This window comes from Pleurodeles waltl, chromosome 4_2, assembly GCF_031143425.1.
Source record: "Pleurodeles waltl isolate 20211129_DDA chromosome 4_2, aPleWal1.hap1.20221129, whole genome shotgun sequence".
In the NCBI taxonomy this organism is placed as follows: Eukaryota; Metazoa; Chordata; class Amphibia; order Caudata; family Salamandridae; genus Pleurodeles; species Pleurodeles waltl.
Window position 1 is genome coordinate 471,231,792 of NC_090443.1, and position 20,152 is coordinate 471,251,943.

Below are 20,152 nucleotides of genomic sequence, written 5' to 3' on the forward strand. Positions count from 1 at the left end.
AAATGTATGCATGGTTTCTGGGACACATTTGTTATTTAGGACAAGACACAGAAGTTTGGATGTCTTGATGAACAGAGGACCAACAACTGAGCAGAGATGTGACATGATAAAAAATCCTTAGAACCGACAATTCTCAGTAGTATTCATTAACCGCTGAGCTGGGCTGACTGATGTTCAGATGGACAGTCCCCCCAGCCGTGCACACATAATAGTACACCAATGATGAGACGCGCTTTCCACTGGAATTATTAGTCAGGGTCACCATCTCAATTGCTTTGTGGGCTGTCTCCTATTTTCATTGTATAGTAGTCACAGCTGTTCACTGTTTCTAAAGATAGCACCCCGAACACACTCCCTTGAACCAGACTGTAGATGGTCTGAACCTTGGACTTTGGGATAACTGACAAAGGGTTGTAAGTACACATAGGGTGCTGAAAACATGGCCTTTGTATGGCGACAAAAGTAAATGTTCAACCAGTTTCTGGGTTGGAATACGCTGGGGGGAAGTTTGTGACTATCCACAGTCCAAACACTCAAGGCATTCTGGTCTAGGGACACCTATCCCCCCCCCCCCCCCCACTTTCTGCCAGTGTGAGTAGATTAACTCACACAAATCTTTGTATGAGTCAATCCTTTTTGAATTATGAATTTCAAAAATGGTTTTACTCTCGTTAAAGGTGTATTTGTGCGTGAAAGCTAAACACACAAGCAGATAACTGTCGTTCAGTTCCATAGTATTGAATGTTGGGGCACGTGTGTAGTATAAGGGGACACCTATGTAGAGGTGTGAGCTTGTAAAAAAAAAGATTTGACAAGATCCAGCCACTTACGTTTAAAATTTGTGCTTTTATTTTGATCATCTAAATCAAGGAGCATAAAATACAATGTTGTGATCTACAGCTCTTTAATCCTTTAATTGCAGAGGCACACAAATATATGTAAAAAGGTTACTTTTTATGACACTTTTATTTCTCCCACCCCAAGGAAGATGAAGGGTCTCATTTCTTCATTGCAACCATTAGGCAAAACCAGGTTGCTGACGACTGTGTTTGTGCTTGCATCGTAGAAAAGCACCTGCCCCTGGTCACAGTCTAAAAGTGACCCAACTACATCAGGGCTATCTCCCTTGGCGCGAGGATGAGCAAAGATTCCTGCATCAGTGGATAAGTCCAGTGGGCCCTTTCTGGGCACAGATGTAGCCGCAAACCCTACAAGGACGCCTGCATCCCCTTCTGCTTCGAAGTAGTGTTTCCCGTTGGTGTACCCAGTCGTACCCAGGACGCAGGGATCAGAGTCGAATCGTTCTGTGTTGTTGTCAAGGTTCTGCTTGGTGCTTCCAAGGCTCACGTTCTTCAAGTCAGCCGACAGGTAGAGAAGAGGATGCGCTGTTTTAGAATCCAGAATCACATTCTCTGGGTGCGGAATTATGTACAGGAGATAAAAAGAAAAGAGTAGAGTTAAACCAGGGAAAGTGAAATGTGATCAGAAAAAGCAAAACCATTTGCTAGCATACCCATATAATAACAATATTGTAGCATTGTTGAATGTGTAACAATGTAGTGCGCAATACTGAACATTTGTCTTAAAAAATAAAAATTGGAGTGACTTTTGTGGAGTTTAGAGAATAGTACATATATTTAATATTTTTCTTAACCATACCCTGATTCATTGGATTCTCAAAGGACTTCAAGCCTAGATTGCCATACTACGGGCAACCATTTTGGGCAGTAGAAGTCACGTTTAAGATTCAAAAATTTCCAAAGACACACTCGCTTCTCTTGATGAAATAATTTTCACTTCACACAAGCAGTTTGGTTTTGTTCCTCTAGAAATTACCCACTTGGGCATACATCCTGCCTGAGTGGGCTTCCTGCTCAGGAATCACACCAAATTATTTGTTTCCACAAAGAGCAAGACCTAAATAAATTGGAATCCATTTACATTTTGATGCTGGACACACACATTTCAAGTGGACTAAATTAACAGTACATTTTTTTTTTCTCCGCAGGCCTACAGAACAGGAATCACAGGACTTTGATGAAACTTTATATGAAATGGAGAATGAGATATCTCACAGATATCCCCAGTCGGTAGTCGTTTTCACCATAACATCGTCCCTTTCCCCCCACTTGTGTCCCATAGGAATTCCTAAAGAAGTTCAATATAGACCAAGACATCAAGGTCATACAGAAAACCTTCCACTTTAAAGTGATATTGCACTGTGAGAGACACCTTTATACACATTTGAGAACGCTAACTATAAGGGTGGATATACACTAGGTCCATGTATTGGACGGAATAAAGTGCTATGCCTAGATTATAGGCCTCAATGTGAGCTTGTATGCTTCGTTTTTTAGCAAGTTAGCAGGGGTTGTATGTGCTAAATTGTTTGTGATCAGACTGAATCACCTGTAGAGGGCTTTTTCCATTCACTGCAGTGTTTGCAATGGCTGAAGTCTGACAGCAGGGTGCCCTTAGGCAAGTTCCATAATGTTGGAATTTTAAAGATACAAGGACTGTAGCTTTTAAGTTCTCTAAAAGTATCAACAGGAGAATTGTTTTCAGTACTGGGATACAAAATATACAACCCAGTGCAAAAGTCATCTTTGCTTCGTAGGTTCCTGAAGCCAGAAAACATAAAACACCCTTTTGCTGCAGCAAATCTACTAGTTGCTTGATAGATTTTGTTAAACGAGAATCCGATTCCAGAATGCTGATGCAAATACTTTTAACCATGACTTCTCGTCAAATGTTATCAACTTATAAATAATGCTGCAGAGTAACTAGGGATGAAAGACTATTAGGTTAAGAAAGTGCAATGAACACAGGCGTATTTAGCTTTCACTCATTTTTTTTTTTTTTCTTAGAGGTATTCCATATTACGATGCAAATTTTACTCATATGCGGTGCTTAATTTGTGCTTGTTGTTTCCGGTGCCGAGCACCGGCACTTACTTTTGAGGGCCGGGGCTTATTCTTCTGCCTCAAGCATTTGCTGCGAGCAAAAGACACACATGGGAAAGACGGAGGCCCATATTTATACTTTTTGACGCTAAACTGCGCTAACGCAGTTTAGCGTCAAAAAGTTTTGCGCCGGCTAACGCCATTCTGAAGCGCCATGCGGGCGCCGTATTTATTGAATGGCGTTAGCCGGCGCAAGCAGACCGGCGCTGCCTGGTGTGCGCGAGAAAAACCACGTACACCAGGCAGCGCCGGCGTAGGGGGAAAATGGCGCATGGGCGTCTTAAAATGGGGCAAGTCAGGTTACGTCGAAAAAATCATCGTAACCCGACTTGCGCCATTTATTTTCGACGCCCATCCCCCATCAACATGACTCCTATCATTGTAAAGATAGGAGTCATGCCCCCTTGCCCAATGGCCATGCCCAGGGGACTTCTGTCCCCTGGGCATGGTCATTGGGCATAGTGGCATGTAGGGGGGCACAAATCAGGCCCCCCTATGCCAAAAAAAATTATTTAAAAAAAAAAAAAAAAAAAACTTACCTGAACTTACCTGAATGTCCCTGGGGTGGGTCCCTCCAGCCTTGGGTGTCCTCCTGGGGTGGGCAAGGGTGGCAGGGGGGGTCCCTGGGGGCAGGGGAGGGCACTCTGGGCTCATTTTGAGCCCACTTGTCCCTTAACGCCATGCCTGACCCAGGCGTTAAAAAGCGGCGCAAATGCGCCGTTTTTAGCCACGCCCACTCCCGGGCGTCTCTTTTGCCCGGGAGTATAAATACCACGTAAAGGCCTGGGAGTCATTTTTTAGACGGGAACGCCTCCCTTGCATATCATTAACGCAAGGAAGGGGTTCACGCTAAAAAATGACGCACATTCCGGGAACTTTGGCGCTATACGCCTCTAACGCCATAGTATAAATATGGCGTTAGTTGGCGTTAGTTTAGCGTCGAATTTGCGTCGAAAAAAACGACGCAAATTCGGCGCAAACGGAGTATAAATACGGCCCGGAGATAGAGAAAAACGAAAATGCGTCACAAAAGGAGAAAGCAGAAAGCTGCACGAGTGTGCAGAAGGGGCCTGTAAATGGATTAAAGAGGCAGGAGATGGCTTCGGGATTACGCTGCCTCAGTATTCGGTTCTCTCACATTTAAATGTAGCAACTGCATGTTTAAGAGGAAGGCTCTGGGACGTTTACATTTAGAAATTAAGCACTGCTCATATGGTTTGTAGAAGAATAGCTCATTACGCATTGTAATTATTATAAAATACCATTGTTTGTGTTGGTGATTGTGGGAGTTCAGTGTGGGGTCATCTGTAATCACCTTCAGAAGCAAGAGATTCTCTGATAGGTTTGTGGGATTTAAAGAGCCCATGTTACATGTGGCAATAAATCAGCGGGAGGGATGAGAAACAGCTGTCAATGTTCCTGTCCTCCACAAAGGTTACAGCTTCCTTTAGGGCTTAAGGAAGTCTACCATGTGTGACCCGCAAATCACTGGGGTTCTCACATGTGAACCCAATGTACACCCTTGAGCCTCTGAGACCTTGTAACCCCCCAAAAAACTGGTTACACGCTACCTGAATTGGAGTTGTTTGAAGGCATTTTGCATCTTCAGGCATCGGAAAGGTCTCCACTTGAATACCTGATGTTTGTTTGGTACCTGTTAGTTGCAAAATGTAGTTACTCACACCGTGAGTATCTACTTAGTTACTGGGTAATAAATTAGAAATCCCCAAATATGTGCACCCTTCTCTTTCTGCGCATTTAAAAGAATGAGGATTCCCACTACAGCAAAACCAGGCGTGTGGTGGGAGCAGATCCAGTAGATATGACTTAAGTATTCCAGTCTTGTGTTTAGATGGAAGCTGCTATTCAGCAGGGTTATTCATCAACTATACTCCCAGAGATCCTTTTTGGAATATTGGTATTTCCATACATTGAATACATAGTAAGGAGGGGGTGGAAATGTAGACAGCAAAAGAAGGAAATGAGCCTCTAGAATGGTAATGTTCAAACCTCTAGCATTGAATAAATATTTTAATTCTGACAAACTAGGTTATAAAAAGAAAAAAAATATATATTTTTTTTAATTCTTCTTACGCTTTACAAATGTACTTTCGTAGAAATGTTATTTTTCTAATTCTAAACCACCTCTATGCCAACACGTGGCCCATGACACTATGGGCCTGATTTATACTTTTTTAGCGCCACATTTGCATCATTTTTTCCCGCAAAAGCAGCGTAAACTTACAAAATATAATTGAAACCCCTAGACACCAGGGATCTTTATTTTGTTTTTTTTAAGTGGGGCGCGACCCCTTAAGCAAGGGGCGCTCCCCGATGGGCAAAATTACTCTTAGGCCATTTGATCCCCTTGGGGGCAGGTCGGCCTATTTTCAACAGAGGGAGAAACCACTAGACACCAGGGATTTTTTTTTCATATTATTGAATGAGGGTAGCGGCCTTTGGACAAGGGCCACTCCCCATGGGGGCAAAATATTTTTAGGCCTTTTCTGCCTCCCCAAGGGCAGATTGGCCTAATATAATTAGGCCAATCTGCCCCCGGAGGGAGAGGGGGAAGAAAACCCTAGACACCAGGGACATATATTTTTTTGTTTACTTAATTTTTTTTATTTATGGTGAGCGCCCTCTTAGGCAAGGGTCGCTCCCCTGGGGGACAAATTTATTTTAGGCCATTTCTGCCCCCCTTGAGGGCAGATTGGCCTATTTTTATTAGGCCAATCTGCTCCTGGGGGTAGGGGGTGGCAGAAACCACTTAAGCACCAGGGATTGGTGTGTGTTTGTGTCTGTATGTGTGTAGGGGTGTGTTTTGTTTGGGGGGGCAGCCCCTTGGGCAAGGGTAGCTCGCCATGGGGGCACATTACTGTTGGCCATATCTGCCCCCCTTGGGGGCAGATCAAGTTATTTTGTGGAAGGGGCAGAAAGCCCACCTGAGACCAGGGAAGATTTTCTTTTCAAAAGAAGAGGGTGGGGGTATGGCCATACTCGCACCCCAAATAAATGGGGCCAAAGCTGTTCTGCACACCAGTGGACAGATGTGGTAATTACCCCGGATCCACACCCGAGGGGGGGGGGGGTGTCAGTCTACACGATGCCAGGGAATAAAAAAATAAAAAATAAATAAATAGTGTGGTGGTGGCTACCAACCGTTATGGGCGTGGTTATGCCCCCACCCCAACTGAAGTGGGTAACAGTCTTTCAGCTCTCCCCCAGCGCACAAACATTTTATCCCATGGCAAGCAAGAGGACATTTGATTATTTTGGGTTTTGGTTTTAAATTTGGGCCATGATAGCTTGGCTGACTCTCAAAACAGTCCCACTTGGAATGGTGAGGGCTGCACTTTTTGGACTTTGGGACACTGCCATGTAGAAAAATCCACAAGACCTAGACACATTTGAAAACTAAACATCTGAGTGAGTCCATGGTGGTGTGCTTCACATGCACATGGCACCATTTTCTTACCCACAATGCCCTGCAAACCTACAACTTTGCTGGAAATCACACATTTTTCCCACATTTTTGTGATGGAACCTTCAGGAATCCACAAAATTCCTACCACCCAGCATTGTCTCATCTATACCAATAAAAATTCTGCCCCACTTGTCAGCCTAAAAATGTTTTTTTTTTTTTCAAACTGCCCTTTTGGACCCGCTTTGGTTCCCCCTCAGTTTCAACATGTTTTGGCTGTTCCCTGTCACAGGCACATGGCCCACCTACACAAGTGAGTTACCATTTTTACCGGGACACTGAGGGGAACGTTGGGTGGTGGGACATTTGTCCCGGTGCAGTGATCCCACACAGAAATGTGGGATTTTTTTTATTTTTTTGCTAAAATTGAGGTTTGCTGAGGATTCTGGGTAAGAAAACACTGGCGGATCCACGCAAGTCACACCTCCCTGAATTCCCTCAGGTGTCTAGTTTTCAGAAAGTCTGGGTCTGGTAGGTTTCCCTAGATGGCTGCTGAGCCCAGGACCAAAAACGTATTTGCACCCCCGCAAAATCGGGTAGTTTTGTATTTGATAATTTTGATGTGTCCAGATAGTGTTTTGGGGCATTTTCTTTCGTGGGCACTAGGCCTACCCACGCAAGTGAGGTACCTTTTTTTTTTTTATCAGGAGACTTGGGGGAACGCTGAGTGGAAGGAAATTTGCGGATCCTCTCACACTCCTGAACTTTCTGTCACCAAAATCTGAGAAAAAGGTGTTTTTTTGGCCAAATTTTGAGGTTTGCAAAGGATTCTGGGTAACAGCACCTGGTGAGAGCCCCATAAGTCACCCCATCCTGGATTCCCCTAGGTGTCTAGTTTTAAAAAATGCACAGGTTTGGTAGGTTTCCCTAGGTGCCGGCTGAGCTAGAGGCCACAATCTACAGCTAGGGACTTAGGAAATGCTACATGGAAATCTGACATGTTTTTTGCACTCACAAGCATTAGGCCTACCCATGCAAGTGAGGTACCATTTTTATGGGGAAACTTAGGAGAACAGAGAATAGCAAAGCAAGTGTTATTGCCCCTTTTCTTTCTTTAAATTTTTTCCTTCCAAATGTAAGACAGTGTGTAAAAAAGACATCTATTTGAGAAATGCCCTGTAATTCACATGCTAGTATGGGCACTCCGGAATTCAGAGATATGCAAATAACCACCTTATCTTGTTCGCATTTGGAAATACAAAGGTTTTCTTGATACCTATTTTTCACTCTTTATATTTCATCAATGAATTGCTGTGTACCCAGGTATAGAATGAAAACCCATTGCAAGGTGCAGCTCATTTATTGGCTCTGGGTACCTAGGGTTCTTGATGAACCTACAAGCCCTATATATCCCCGCAACCAGATGAGGCCAGCAGACGTAACAGTATATTGCTTTAAAAAATCTGACATTGCAGTAAAAAGTTACGGAGTAAAATGTGGAGAAAAATGGCTGATTTTCTCCTCAATTCAATATTTTTTATTTCAGCTGTTACTTTCTGTAGGAAACCCTTGTAGGATCTCCACAAATTACTCCTTGCTGAATTCAGTTTTTTCTCTACTTTTCAGAAATGTTTAGCTTTCTGGGATCCAGCATTGGTTTCACACCCATTTCTGTCACTAACTGAAAGGAGGCTGAGAGAACAAAAGAAAAAAAAATGGGGATGCCCCAGTAAAATGCCCAAATTGTGTTGGAAAATGTGGTTTTCTGATTTAAGTCTGCCAGTTCCTGAAAGCTGGGAAGAAGGTGATTTTAGCCCACAAACTATGTTCATGCCATTTTCAGAGAAAAAACCACAAGCCTTCTTCTGCAGCCCTTTTTTCCCCCCATTTTCTTTTTTTTGTTTTTTTTTAAACGAAATTTTCACTATATTTTGGCTAATTTCTTGGTCTCCTTCAGGGGAACCCACAAACTGTGGGTACCTCTAGCATCGCTAGGACATTGGAAAAAAAGACAAAAATTTGGCATGGGTAGCTTATGTGGAGAAAAGGTTATGAGGGGCGAAGCGCAAACTGCCCCAAATAGCCACAAAAAGGCCTGGCACCGGAGGGGGGAAAGGCCTGGCAGCGAAGGGGTTAAAGAATACATGTTGATCTAAAAGGTAAGAAGGATGGTAATGTGTTCTCAGTGTTTGTTTTTGGCTGTTTCACAATAAGTAAAAAGAGTGCTGCTCTAGGATTCATGATGCTAATGTTTGCAAACTGAGTGTAGGTACACGAAAAGCCGTAATTACTATTACAGGAATAGCGATAATATTGATAATAACAATAATACAACTAATAGAAATAGTACTAACAAAATTAGCAATAATATTAGTAGTAATGTTTACAATTATTGCTATTAGTAATATTACTATTGCTAATATTAGCAATGGCTATAATACGTTACAAAACAGTAATAGTAATTAAATCATACTAATAATAAAAATATTATTGATGAAATATCTGTTTAATTCTTAATGTAGTGAGACACGTTTGCATTGGTAATTGAAATGAATTGGTTAGGTGCTTGTTTGTTTTCTACATATAAGATTGTGTATTATGTAAATCTTAGCCAACGTCCAGAAGTATTGTTTTTAGAAAGCAACTTTACCTTTATACTGACGGACATTTTCTGAAAATAAATAAAGACAATGTAATAGATTACTGGAAGGCAGTTGGAACAGAATATCTAGGAATTTCACTGTGAAAATATGATTGATTTCCCAACCCCAATTGCTCCTAACACATTCATCATTCTTTCACTTGAAGTAAGATGCTACAATTGCTCAAAGCAATACAAGATTCATAAAACTCCTATAGACATATTGCCGGATTCCAGTTGGACTTAATTTAAAAAGGGATTGCCATCTCCTTATCTATACCCAGGCCAGTGGGTCGACAGTTGAGATCTCCCCTCCAGGGAAAGAACAGCCCTTCACCTTCGACTGCAGTGCTACTGATCCATCAGTGCCATACATTAGTGGAGTTTCCCTGATGAGTAACTCAGTTCCACAGAAGAATCTTATCACTGCTATGAGAGTGAACAGCAATCCATAAACAATCAGAGATCACATCAATTCCTTTCCTTGGGAATTAGTTCACTCATGCTGCTCAAAGTAAGTACGGGAACCGTGGAGCTTGAAGTCAGGCCATGGCCCGTCATTTCCAAACGTTGCTGTTGTCCATTGCTTAGTACAGCCATTGCCTCATAATGATGCTTAATGATTTCTAGTGACTAGCCTCGAACTGTGTCAGGAGAACTCACCGAACTTCATGTGGTTCTTTTCATTATTTGTGCTGGGTCATTGGAATCGAATGTGCAGTTATATATTCTCATGATTACTGAAATTCTTCCAAGTAATTTATTTTCTTTTAATCAATTCTCATTAAAAATATGCCCTACTAAGATTTATCCTCACAACCGTCTGCAACAGAAACTAAGCACATGACGCATTGTTTTACTTCATCCATAAGTTAAGGGCCTAGTCCCTTTGCTTCTTGTCAATCTCTAGTGAATAAATCAATGAATTAATGAACACATTTGTGTTTTGGAATCATACTATCTAGTTGATAGCAGTATAATTGTTAAAGCAACTGGACACTGCATTCCCCCTTCTGCAATAAACAATTCAGCCCATGTCGAAGGAAGCCAGTGAGCGGTGCATTTTGTACATGTACACGAGAGCTCTCAAAGGGTTACATCGAAATTCTTACCTACAGCAACGAAGGAACTACCTGTCAAAGAAACGAAGACATTTTCATTTAATGTATGGTTAAGTAAATTACCGTGTTCTGGTTATTAAGCAATCTATGGTGTCAAGTTGTAGATAATTAAATACAAACCAGTGGGGACATTTAATTACACTATATTTATGCCATGACCGTGAGAATGAATGTGGCCCAATAACATGGTATTTAGAGCACCTCTACCAATAAACACACATTCCCGCATTTAATGATAGTGAAAAATCCATATTGCCGTTTAATACCACAATTGAAGGGGCTTGTCATGGCCTGCTTACTTTCTCATTCATTGCACGTCAGTTATTTATAGATGGGGACAATTATCCTATTGCTCAAAATGCCTCTTCAATATGATTTTATCGTACTTCACAAGTAACTCCTTGCATCCTGGTTTTGGGTAAATATCTTTTTAAAAACAAACATGTAAAAATCAGATGTGGGGAATATAATGTCTAGATTAATTGACGGTAACCATTACCTTCCACATCCACACTCCTCATTCCATTACTTTCAACTGCAGGGAAACAATATAATTCCAAAAAGAACAGTTCACGGCAGAATAATGCTGCACAAACGTTTAATTTAAAAAAACATGAACATCTCATTCACCTTGCCACCTATGGTACAATCTTTCAGCCCAAAGGTTTTGTGCCACAATATAATTCTGAACTCTTAGCCAAATTCAACCTGTATTGCTCAACAAAGGTAGATTGCGTTGCACCGGTAGCTGCAAAAATATAATTGCCAAAAACACCCCTCCGCTCTTCTCATGAGGCAGCCATCCCTCTTGTCGAACGAGCTTGAATAGACACTGGTAATGTTTGTTCAGAACCTAAATAGGAAATTGAAATCACTTCCTTGATGTTACAACTCAAAGTAGAGATGGAGGACTTTTCTAAAAATTAATCTTGGCCGTAATTTACAAAAAAAAAAAAAAAAAACATTCCCTGAAATCAGTTGACAGAGCCAAACAGATCATAACAGCTCTGACCACATCAAGCAAACCAACTCGGGTAGATTCAGAATCTTAAACCACGACAGGAAAAATAATTTCCTGTGACTTGTGGAATAAAGAATTAGCTTTTTAAATCTATATGGTCCTCCAGAATACTGAGATTAGACGATTAAGGCAGCTAACCCCCTAAATGTTTGGTGTGAGATTAGCCTTGTCAGAAATTGGGTTTCTGGTTGGCAGAGGTATGCACCCTGTCCCAGCAGGAAGCACAATCCTGGTCAGTGTATGTCAGATATACACCATAAATTAACCTGTGCTCACCCTCTGAGAGCATGGTACACGTTGGCAGACTTAATTTAGGAGGCAATGTGTAAAGTATTTGTGCAACACTTCAAACAGTAACACAGTGAAACGCCACAAAGACTCCACATCAAGTTAGAAAAGCAGATTATATGTTTAAAAATAAAACAAGACCAAAACAACAAAAATCCAATCAGCAGAAGTAGAGATATTTTTTGTTAAAGAAGAAATGTGAAAATAACACTTAGAAGCAGTAAATGCCTACTGGGGAACCTGGTCGTTCTGGACCAGGAGAAAGTCAAGAGTTCAGACCACCCCCAGTGGAGTGCAGGCTACCTATAGGACCCATAAAGGGCCCACTGAGCAACAGTACCTTGATCCTTGTTGCAGCACGAGATGCAATGGTCTCCACACAGTTGAGGTGTAGTGCTGGATTTCTCCACGCAACTGCAATGATGCATCGGTTCTTTTGAGCGAAGTGTCGCCTCAGAATGCAGCAGTGTGATTGTAATGAGCCAAGTTAATCCACGTTAGAGGGAACAAAGAGTTGATCTTCTCCACACAGTGGCGGCGATGCGTTGGTTCCGAACCTGTGCTTCCGGAGGCAATGCAGAGGTTCTGAGTGTGATGCGCCAGTCCGATCAGGACCCTGCAATAGTGGTGAGCCATCAAACCCAATCTCGCAGCAGGTGATGCATTAGTTCCTATTCGTGCAACATCATTGATGCACAGGTTCCAGCCGATGTAATACTTAATACCCATTTCCAAGGGCTCCGGACTGGATTGGCACCACTTGGAAGGGCAAGACTTGCAGCAAGCCAAGTCCAGGTACTGTAGGATAATGGGTGAAAGTATTGTGTCTCTGTGCCTTCAAAAGAACAGGAGGCAAGCAAGGCCTTGAAGTCACTCTGGGATCAAGTGAGTTGGATCCAGTCAATCCTCAGCAGGGCAGCAGAACAGAAAAGTAGTTCTTCCAGAGCAGCAGTCCTTGTAACAGCACAGCATTCCAGAGTGGCAGAGTGCTACACAGGTCCAGTTATGTACTGACTTGGTAGATTCAGAGGTCCAGTACTTAGAAGAATGAAGCTGAAATATTTCTACATTTATTTAATCAGTAAATGTGCACTCATGTCCTAATGTCTGACAGGTTTCAGAGGTATAAACTCCGATGATAAAATCTGCACTTATAAGAAAACATGCAAATTTAATTTCAAGGTTGGGCAAATCAATTTTAAGGCTCTGTTTAAGGCTCTTTACAAAAATTCCTTTACTTTGTTAACCCCCTTGCCTGTCAATCTGCACAGCTATTGGCCTGGTAGTCATGAATGTCAGCATTTAGAATCACTCAAAAAAGAATCCAATTTCCATTTGTATCCACATTTAAAAATAAATACAGATAGGAATATAAATGGTTTTCTGTTTGTATTCATATGTAGAAATCAGTAAAAATGGAAAACTGGGAGCCTTACTTATACCCAGTTGTGCCGTTGGAGAGGGAGTGACTTCATAGAACGATTTTTGAAGTGCACAGAGGTCCTTTCTTTTTGCCCGGTCTCCAGACTCACTACAGGGGGTATGTAGCTCTTTTTGTCGAAGCAGGACACTGCCTGTTCTGGTGTAAGTGTCAGGTCCTCCCTCCCATCCTGCCCAGGATGGGCCTTCAGGATGTTGATGCCCATCAGTCTCACCTAAGCTCTGTGTGTCTGTCTGAAGGAATGCACAACATCAAGCTGTCACCCAGCTCAGCCTTGGAGACAGGGTGCAGGCACACAGGGCGAGGAGCAGGAAAATGGCAACTTTCTAAAAGTGTCAGTTTCAAAATTGCAACTCCACTATCATTGAGGAGGATTTATTATTTCAATTCCATAGGTACTAAACATGACATTTCTACTCCTTCTTAATCAGGAATTACATCTCATTAAAAGTAATAAGTAATCCCCACTCAACCTATGAGAGGTAGGCCTTACAGTAATGAATAACTAATTTGAGAGTTTTTCACTACCAGGACATGTAAAAAGTATATGCCCTGCCTTTTAATTATACAGTACCCTGCAATATGGGCTAACTAGGGCCAACCTTAGGCGTGACATATGTAATAAAAGGAGATTTTGTGGCTTGGCAAAAAATCTTTAAATCCCAAGTCAACATGGCAGTGTAGCTGCACATACAGACTAAAATGGCAGACGTGAGACGTGTTTAAGGGCTACATGAGTAGGTGGCACAAGCAGTGCTGCAGTCCCACTAGTATTATTCAATTTACAGGCCCTGGCACTTGTAGTGCACTTTACTAAGAACGTATTAGAAAATGAAATATGCCAATTGTTGATGTACTAATCAAACCAAGTTAAGGGGAGGGAGCACACGCACTTTAGCACTGGTCAGCAGTGGTAAGGTGCTCAGAGTCCTAAGGCCAACAAAAAGAAAGCATAAAAAAATGGGAGGCAAACAGGCAAAGACTTTAGGGAAGACCACATGCCCAAAGGCTGTCAGATCTAACAAGCCACCAAAAACTGGTCTTCCAGGTCACAACATTTAGGAGGGACATCCTCTAAAGGCTCAAAATGAGCTTTCTACAAAGCCTCAAAAGATCAAAGGAAGATTCCCAACCTAGGTATTTGAACCTCAAAACCCTATAAAAGTCTTGACAATTAACTCTTAATCTCTGAAGGTGGACCATGAGGGGAACAAAAAGCTCTTCAGCCCACTGCAGTCTCAAAGTAAAAATCAGCCAACCTTGGTCAAAGCCATTCTGCTGAAACTGAAGGACAAAGGTCAGGAGAGAGATTGTCACACCACTTTAATAATGAAACCCAAAGACGATTATATTACTTACATGTAGATTCCCTGGTTGAGGCCTATATAGAGTAAGTGATAGAAAGAAAATTTCTAACTTCCTAAACTGTTCCCTTTCAGCCTCCAAACAGCTAACTTCAACCGCTAATAAGATAATATGGGTAATAGGGGTGGAGGAGACAAAGGATACAACTGCAGTGGAAAAACCCATACCAAATCCAACATCTCCCAGGGATGAGGAGAAAACCAATGTCTTCTTGGCTAATATAGACACACTAGAATTACCTCTGCTTTCCCTGAATTGTCATCAGATGAGGAATTAGAGGAACAGGAGGAAATGTGTACAACAGGCTCTTTGAGCACTGTCATGCTAGTGCATCAGTCCACACAGCTATATGATCCTGAAATCTACAAAAAAAAAAGAAATCAGGCATATATGCATTGTGGTGCCCTGCTGAAAGATCTACTTCTGGGATGCTATGCCTTAAGTAGTTTGTCTGTGCAAGGCATTTCCCTCCCACCTCCAGTCTGAAAATACGTATTTTATATATCAATATATATATATTGCTCTGAGCGACAGCACATTTGTTCTGCCCAGCTCACAATGGTATGAACTGGATGGTTGAGGGATGTACCTGTATTAAACTGCCAGTTCGGTGTACTCATGGCTACAGAATTGTCCATTATGATAACTAGATTTGAACCCTTCATTTCCCTCTGAGAGACCTGCAGAGTAGGGGAGGGGTGAGACCCCCGTCCCTGCTCTGTCAATGAATCCAACACCGCCTGTTCAGGTAATCTCCACTCCTTCTTGCTGCCATTTCTAGTGACTACTCTTGGTCATGGGAAGATAGGCAGACCCACTCATAAACTGAAAAGATCTAACCACCACTGCAGCTCAAGTTGAGACAGCAGTCAGAGGCAGGAATAAGGTTTCTTTTAGTTCCTTGATGAGCGTCTCCAATGATGGAGAATGTGAAGAAACAATGGACCCAAATGTTGACAAGCCCACAGAACCATAAACAAGCAAGTTGCCTAGAAAAAGGCAGAACAAGATAATTACCAACTAAATGACTAATTAATTGACTATCCCTATTCTCTCCTATGCTGCAACCCATGAAACGTAGAGATTTGTAGAAACTATCCTGCCTTTGCTTAGCCAGATTGAAGAAGATATGAACGTGTCAGAAGCAGCTTGAACTTCCTGGCTGGAAGAAGACAAACTACTCCCATGTCTGTGTGAAACCATGTAGCAGAACCTGTGAGAAGAAAACCAAACTTTCCTAGGGCCCACAGTCCATACCAGTCTTGTGCCTCGTTGACCATACTCTTATGAGATTGAGATACAAGTAAAAGGTCGTAGAGATGATCCAATAAACCCGTTAGTTCGTCAGAGCCATTTCCAGACTGGTTGGGTAATAAAGGGTTTTAAAATGGCTCATGCGTCTTGCTTTTGCTTTTTAAGTCGTCATATGTCGGAATTTAAATGGCTAGTGTGCTTCCTGCTTTTGAAAGATTTTTCAGTTACATTCTCAAGATACTCTCAGAAAACCATATTATCAGAAAAAATGATTTTCAGTTAGTAGGATTCCAACTTCTTAAAAATATTTAACTCTTTGCTGCTACCAAATCATCAATCGCCACTGCAGTGGCTTTCATATTATTAAAGGTGATATCTGGCAGATATTTAGCCTGAGATTCCACCACAGCAAACTTTGATAAACATTCTCTCCCTCTTGAATGGCCAAAGGCAAACACAGGCAGTACTTTTCCAAAGATTGGGAGGCATCAACAGTAAATTCCTGCTTTTTGTGGCAAGATTTAAACTGAGTTCGCTCTTTCAAAGAGGATTCTGCTCTCTTGTCAACAAAATCTTGAATGATAATATTCTACAACAGTAGCTTAGACTGTCTAGTAAGATTAGACAACAAGGGATCAATGGTCAATTTGTGTGGCAGATCAACAATGCACTTTGTCGAAGGATACAATCTATTCATGAATCATGGCTTAGGTTTTTTTTCCTCGGGATCTCTCCATTCTTTCCTCAGACACCCCTGAACTGCTGCATGAATCAGATATCTGGGAACAATGGGCTGATTGAACTATCTAAAACAGTTGCCAATGGTAGAGGGATGATCATCAAAGGGCAACTGAAGATTCAAGGAAATGTAGAACATCAGTTCTTTTAATTATATATATATACACATATATATATACACACACATAAATATATACACACATATACTGCCCCCCCCCGTCCCGGACTTGGAGATGATTATGAAAAGAAGACATAGGAGGGCGACAGGCAGGATAACTGATGAATCAGTCCTAGGAGAAAAAAAACTCTTTCCTTATCTTCTTGCTCCTTAAAATGCATCAGAAATTTAATTGACCCTTAGTGGAATATGTTTGGTAGCGATACATGAGGTATTCAAAGGGTCTTCTTGAAGAAAGGCTTCTCATTGAATCATACAGACTCCCACTCTTAGTGGGAAAGATAAGAGCCTCTGCTCTTCACAGTGCTTCCCCATATTCGGTGAAGCCAATAGATCTGGTAGTGGCCACAGTCTTTTGGTTGTCAACAAGTTATTTGTTTTGTCATGTTTTTGGCAAACTTTAGTTTTGAGAGATCTGCCACTTACTCCCTGATATAAAAAATAGGTAATAAACAAATTTTTCTTTTATATTTCAAAAAGCACTCATTGTTAGAGTAGTCCCTGGCACTAAAGCGAACCAGTTTGTGTGTAGTGCTCTTCGTGAAGGAGTCGAATGTAGCATTCAACAACTCGCCCATCTACAATACTTCACACAAACAATACTTCACACACAAACTCACCCATAAAAGAAGAAGCACTTTGTTATAACAAAGTCATATGCATTTGGTGCCAATCTGTGGGAGTTGGAAGAATACTTCTGGTCATGTGTGATTGGTTGTTTTTAGGGATGCTTTGCTGTGCTGGCCTGCTGCTTGCTGCTTTTGTCCTGGGAGTGAAAGGACTGGACTTTGCCTTCTACACCCTGCTTTTCAAGATTCTCCAATGGCTTGAACTGAGCTTGCCTCCTGTTAGAAGTCTCAGGGACATCAAAGACTTCATCTTCTGATGAAAGTCCTGACTTTCCAGTCTCTGGTCCCTTAGAAGCTTAAGCTGGTGATCTGAAGAAAAAAATCCATGCACCGACATTGCAGCAGAAAAAAATCGATGCAGCTCCTGTCCCCTGGCTTGAATATCAATGCATCACCTGTCTTGTGGCAGCAGAATCGACGCAGTGCCTTCTTTCAGCACAGCTCCATTAACAAAGCACGCCTGGATTTTCCACACATTGTCCCTGGGGCATCAATTTCTCATTGACCCCGCACCACAGTAAGTAACTGAGGCTGCTTGTCTGGAAATCAAAGCATCACATTTCCTGCGAAAAAAGAATTGACACATCACCTGTGCAGTAAGAAAACAATGCATCGTTTTGACACCTCACCTCCCCTGTGGTCAGCATTGTTTGTTTTTTGATGCATCCCAGGTACTTTGTGCTAAAAATATACAACTATTGACTCCTATGGATTAATACTTATTGAAACCTTTAAAAAGTGATATCTTTACTTGTGTATGTTGGATTTATGTTGTTTCAGTCTTGTTTTATGCAGATAAAGATTGGTTTGTTGTCTAAACTGGTGGTGGTCCTTTTGTAGTGTTTTCACTTTGCTACTGTGAGTGTGTGTATACAAACACTTTACACATTACCTCTGAGATAAGCCTGCCTTCTCGTGGCAAGCTACCAAAGGGGTAAACAGGGGTCATCTTACCTGGACTAAAGTGAGGGTCCCTACTTAGAGAGGGTGCAAACCACTGCCAACTAGAGACCCCATTTCTAACACACGGTATGGAAGTCTGCAAGGATTTGACCTTGCTGCAGGTAATGTCTGTTTTAATAACTGGAAAATCAACAGTAAAAACTGCCCCAGCAAACCATAAAAAAAGCCCACAAACGGACAAAAATAATTGCACACACGCTGAAATGTCATACCAGCCCATAAGGCACTGCCTGGTTGTCCTGTAAGCCAGTCTAACTCTGCTGAAGGCACTCTGTGGGTAGGAGATACTGGCTGGAAGTGTGCCAACAAGGTCGAGCATCCTTCTAAAGTCCTAAATAAGTACAAGTTGGTGGTTCCAGTGGTGCAGTACTAAAGGCAAACTAGGGGCAACGGCTTGTGACAAAGTGTGCCACCTTCACATGTGGCTGCCCATAGACCCAGAGCAGGGAGGGTATCCATTGCCTTCTTCCTAGTCTTTGCATAGTAGAAATGAGTAACTGATAAATAGCCAAGGAGATGTGTAGTTAGAGGACACAGGCCAGGCATCCCAAACAAGTCAGCCAAAGTAGTTCTAGCCAGGGGCTGTTGAAAGGCATATCTGTGAGCTCAGTCTACAATTCAGAAAACAGAAACAGAGGAAGCCTCTATTGGTCTTTGAGGTACAGGGCACGCATTACTCAAAAGGCAAGAAAGATGCGGAGACCTCTTAGTTGTGCTACATATATGGTGCTCTCAAAGGTGACCCCGTTCATGTAGCACACAATGTTCATAGAATTCATACATATTGCAGTGACACCGAACACATTCAGGAAGAAGTGAAGGAATTCAGGTATAAGAACAAAACTGATTTAAACTAGAGCCAGAAGGTTGTAAGTTATATGTCCTTTCATATCAAATACTCTGCTCCAAACCATTAGCCTTCTTATAGCCTGCAGAAGCCACAAACTCCAGGAACAGTGAGGGTGGAAAACATTGGGTATACCGCCAGTGTAGAAGAGCCTTGTGTTGTGTGGGAAAGCAAGGAAAGTATGCTGCCTGCTGCCTCTGGGCTAAGAGATGGCAACACCCTGGAGGCATCAAAGGACTAGCAAGAAAAGTTCAAGCTCATCAGGATGGCACCTCTGCAAAGCACGTGGATTGTCACCCTCAACTGTTCAATCAAGAATTAAACAAGCCCTACTTAAACATCCAGATTTTTTACAGCTATAGTTAGTAGAGGTACAAAAGTTACAAATCACCCCCAAAAATTACTTCTGTGAACTAGCTAATAATGCCATTAAATTCACTAAATAAGCTGAAATGCATAATCCACTTCCAGGGGATCCCTTAGGGAGTACTTGAAAACACCCCCCTGATACTTGTCTGGCTAGAATACATGAACAGCCTCTACCTGGAGCCCCAGCCCGGCTCCTCCAGAAGCTGTAGTGGGTTCAGAATGCAGCATCCAAGCTACTCCAACTCTTTGTGGGCTTTTTTTTCCCCTGCAACAATGGGTTGCACTGCAGCCCGAACAAATCCCCGTCACTGAGATTAATTCTAGAATTCCATCCATGACCTTTTTGGTTTTGCAATTGACAAACTCAGTGCGCCGGGTATGCCCAGACGTGGGCCCTGGGCTCACTGTGCCACTGGAACCAACCTATACCTGACTGAAGAGCCCTAACTAGTAAGAACTGGTTTTATGCTGCTTGTGTTCCAGTACTGGCCTGGCAGTTCAGGCTCACTGTTCCCATGAGGAACAGGGTCAAGAATGATTTGCATATGGGTGGGCCCAAACTGAGGAGGCCTGGTGGCCAAAAAACAATGGATTGGGATGCAGCTTGAGCGATTGCCAGTGGCTAAGGTTAATTCAAGCTTTGTTGTTTTTGCTCCTTCTAGGCTTAACAGCTACAGAGAAAGGACCTGGAATGTACAAATATGGAGCACCACTGACAGGACCAAGAGCAAGTTTGCAGCAAGTTACAGCAGCCTCCTGCAGGTCACCTCCTGCCATGGAAACTATATAGCATTGGGAGAGTGCAGGGACAGGAGGCAAGCTGGCAATGATAACCATTCAACGAAGGGTCGCTGGCACTGACTTAGGAGCTGCCATACCCTCACAAAATAACAAAAAAAAGTTTAACTAA

The 20,152-nt window shown here is 42.2% G+C and overlaps 1 protein-coding gene across 1 annotated transcript in view; it reads right to left on the reverse strand.

Moving 5' to 3' along the window:
• Nucleotides 1–826: 826 nt before the first annotated feature.
• LOC138292925 (vespryn-21-like) overlaps nt 827–20,152 on the reverse strand; it is a 270,086-nt gene continuing 250,760 nt past the window's right edge. The window contains exons 12-14 of the mRNA XM_069231804.1: nt 10,141–10,161; nt 9,038–9,058; nt 827–1,412 (exon numbers count right to left, since the gene is read on the reverse strand). Of these exons, the coding sequence (XP_069087905.1) occupies nt 955–1,412; nt 9,038–9,058; nt 10,141–10,161 (500 nt within the window). The 3' untranslated portion in view covers nt 827–954. The remainder of the gene's footprint in view (nt 1,413–9,037; nt 9,059–10,140; nt 10,162–20,152) is intronic.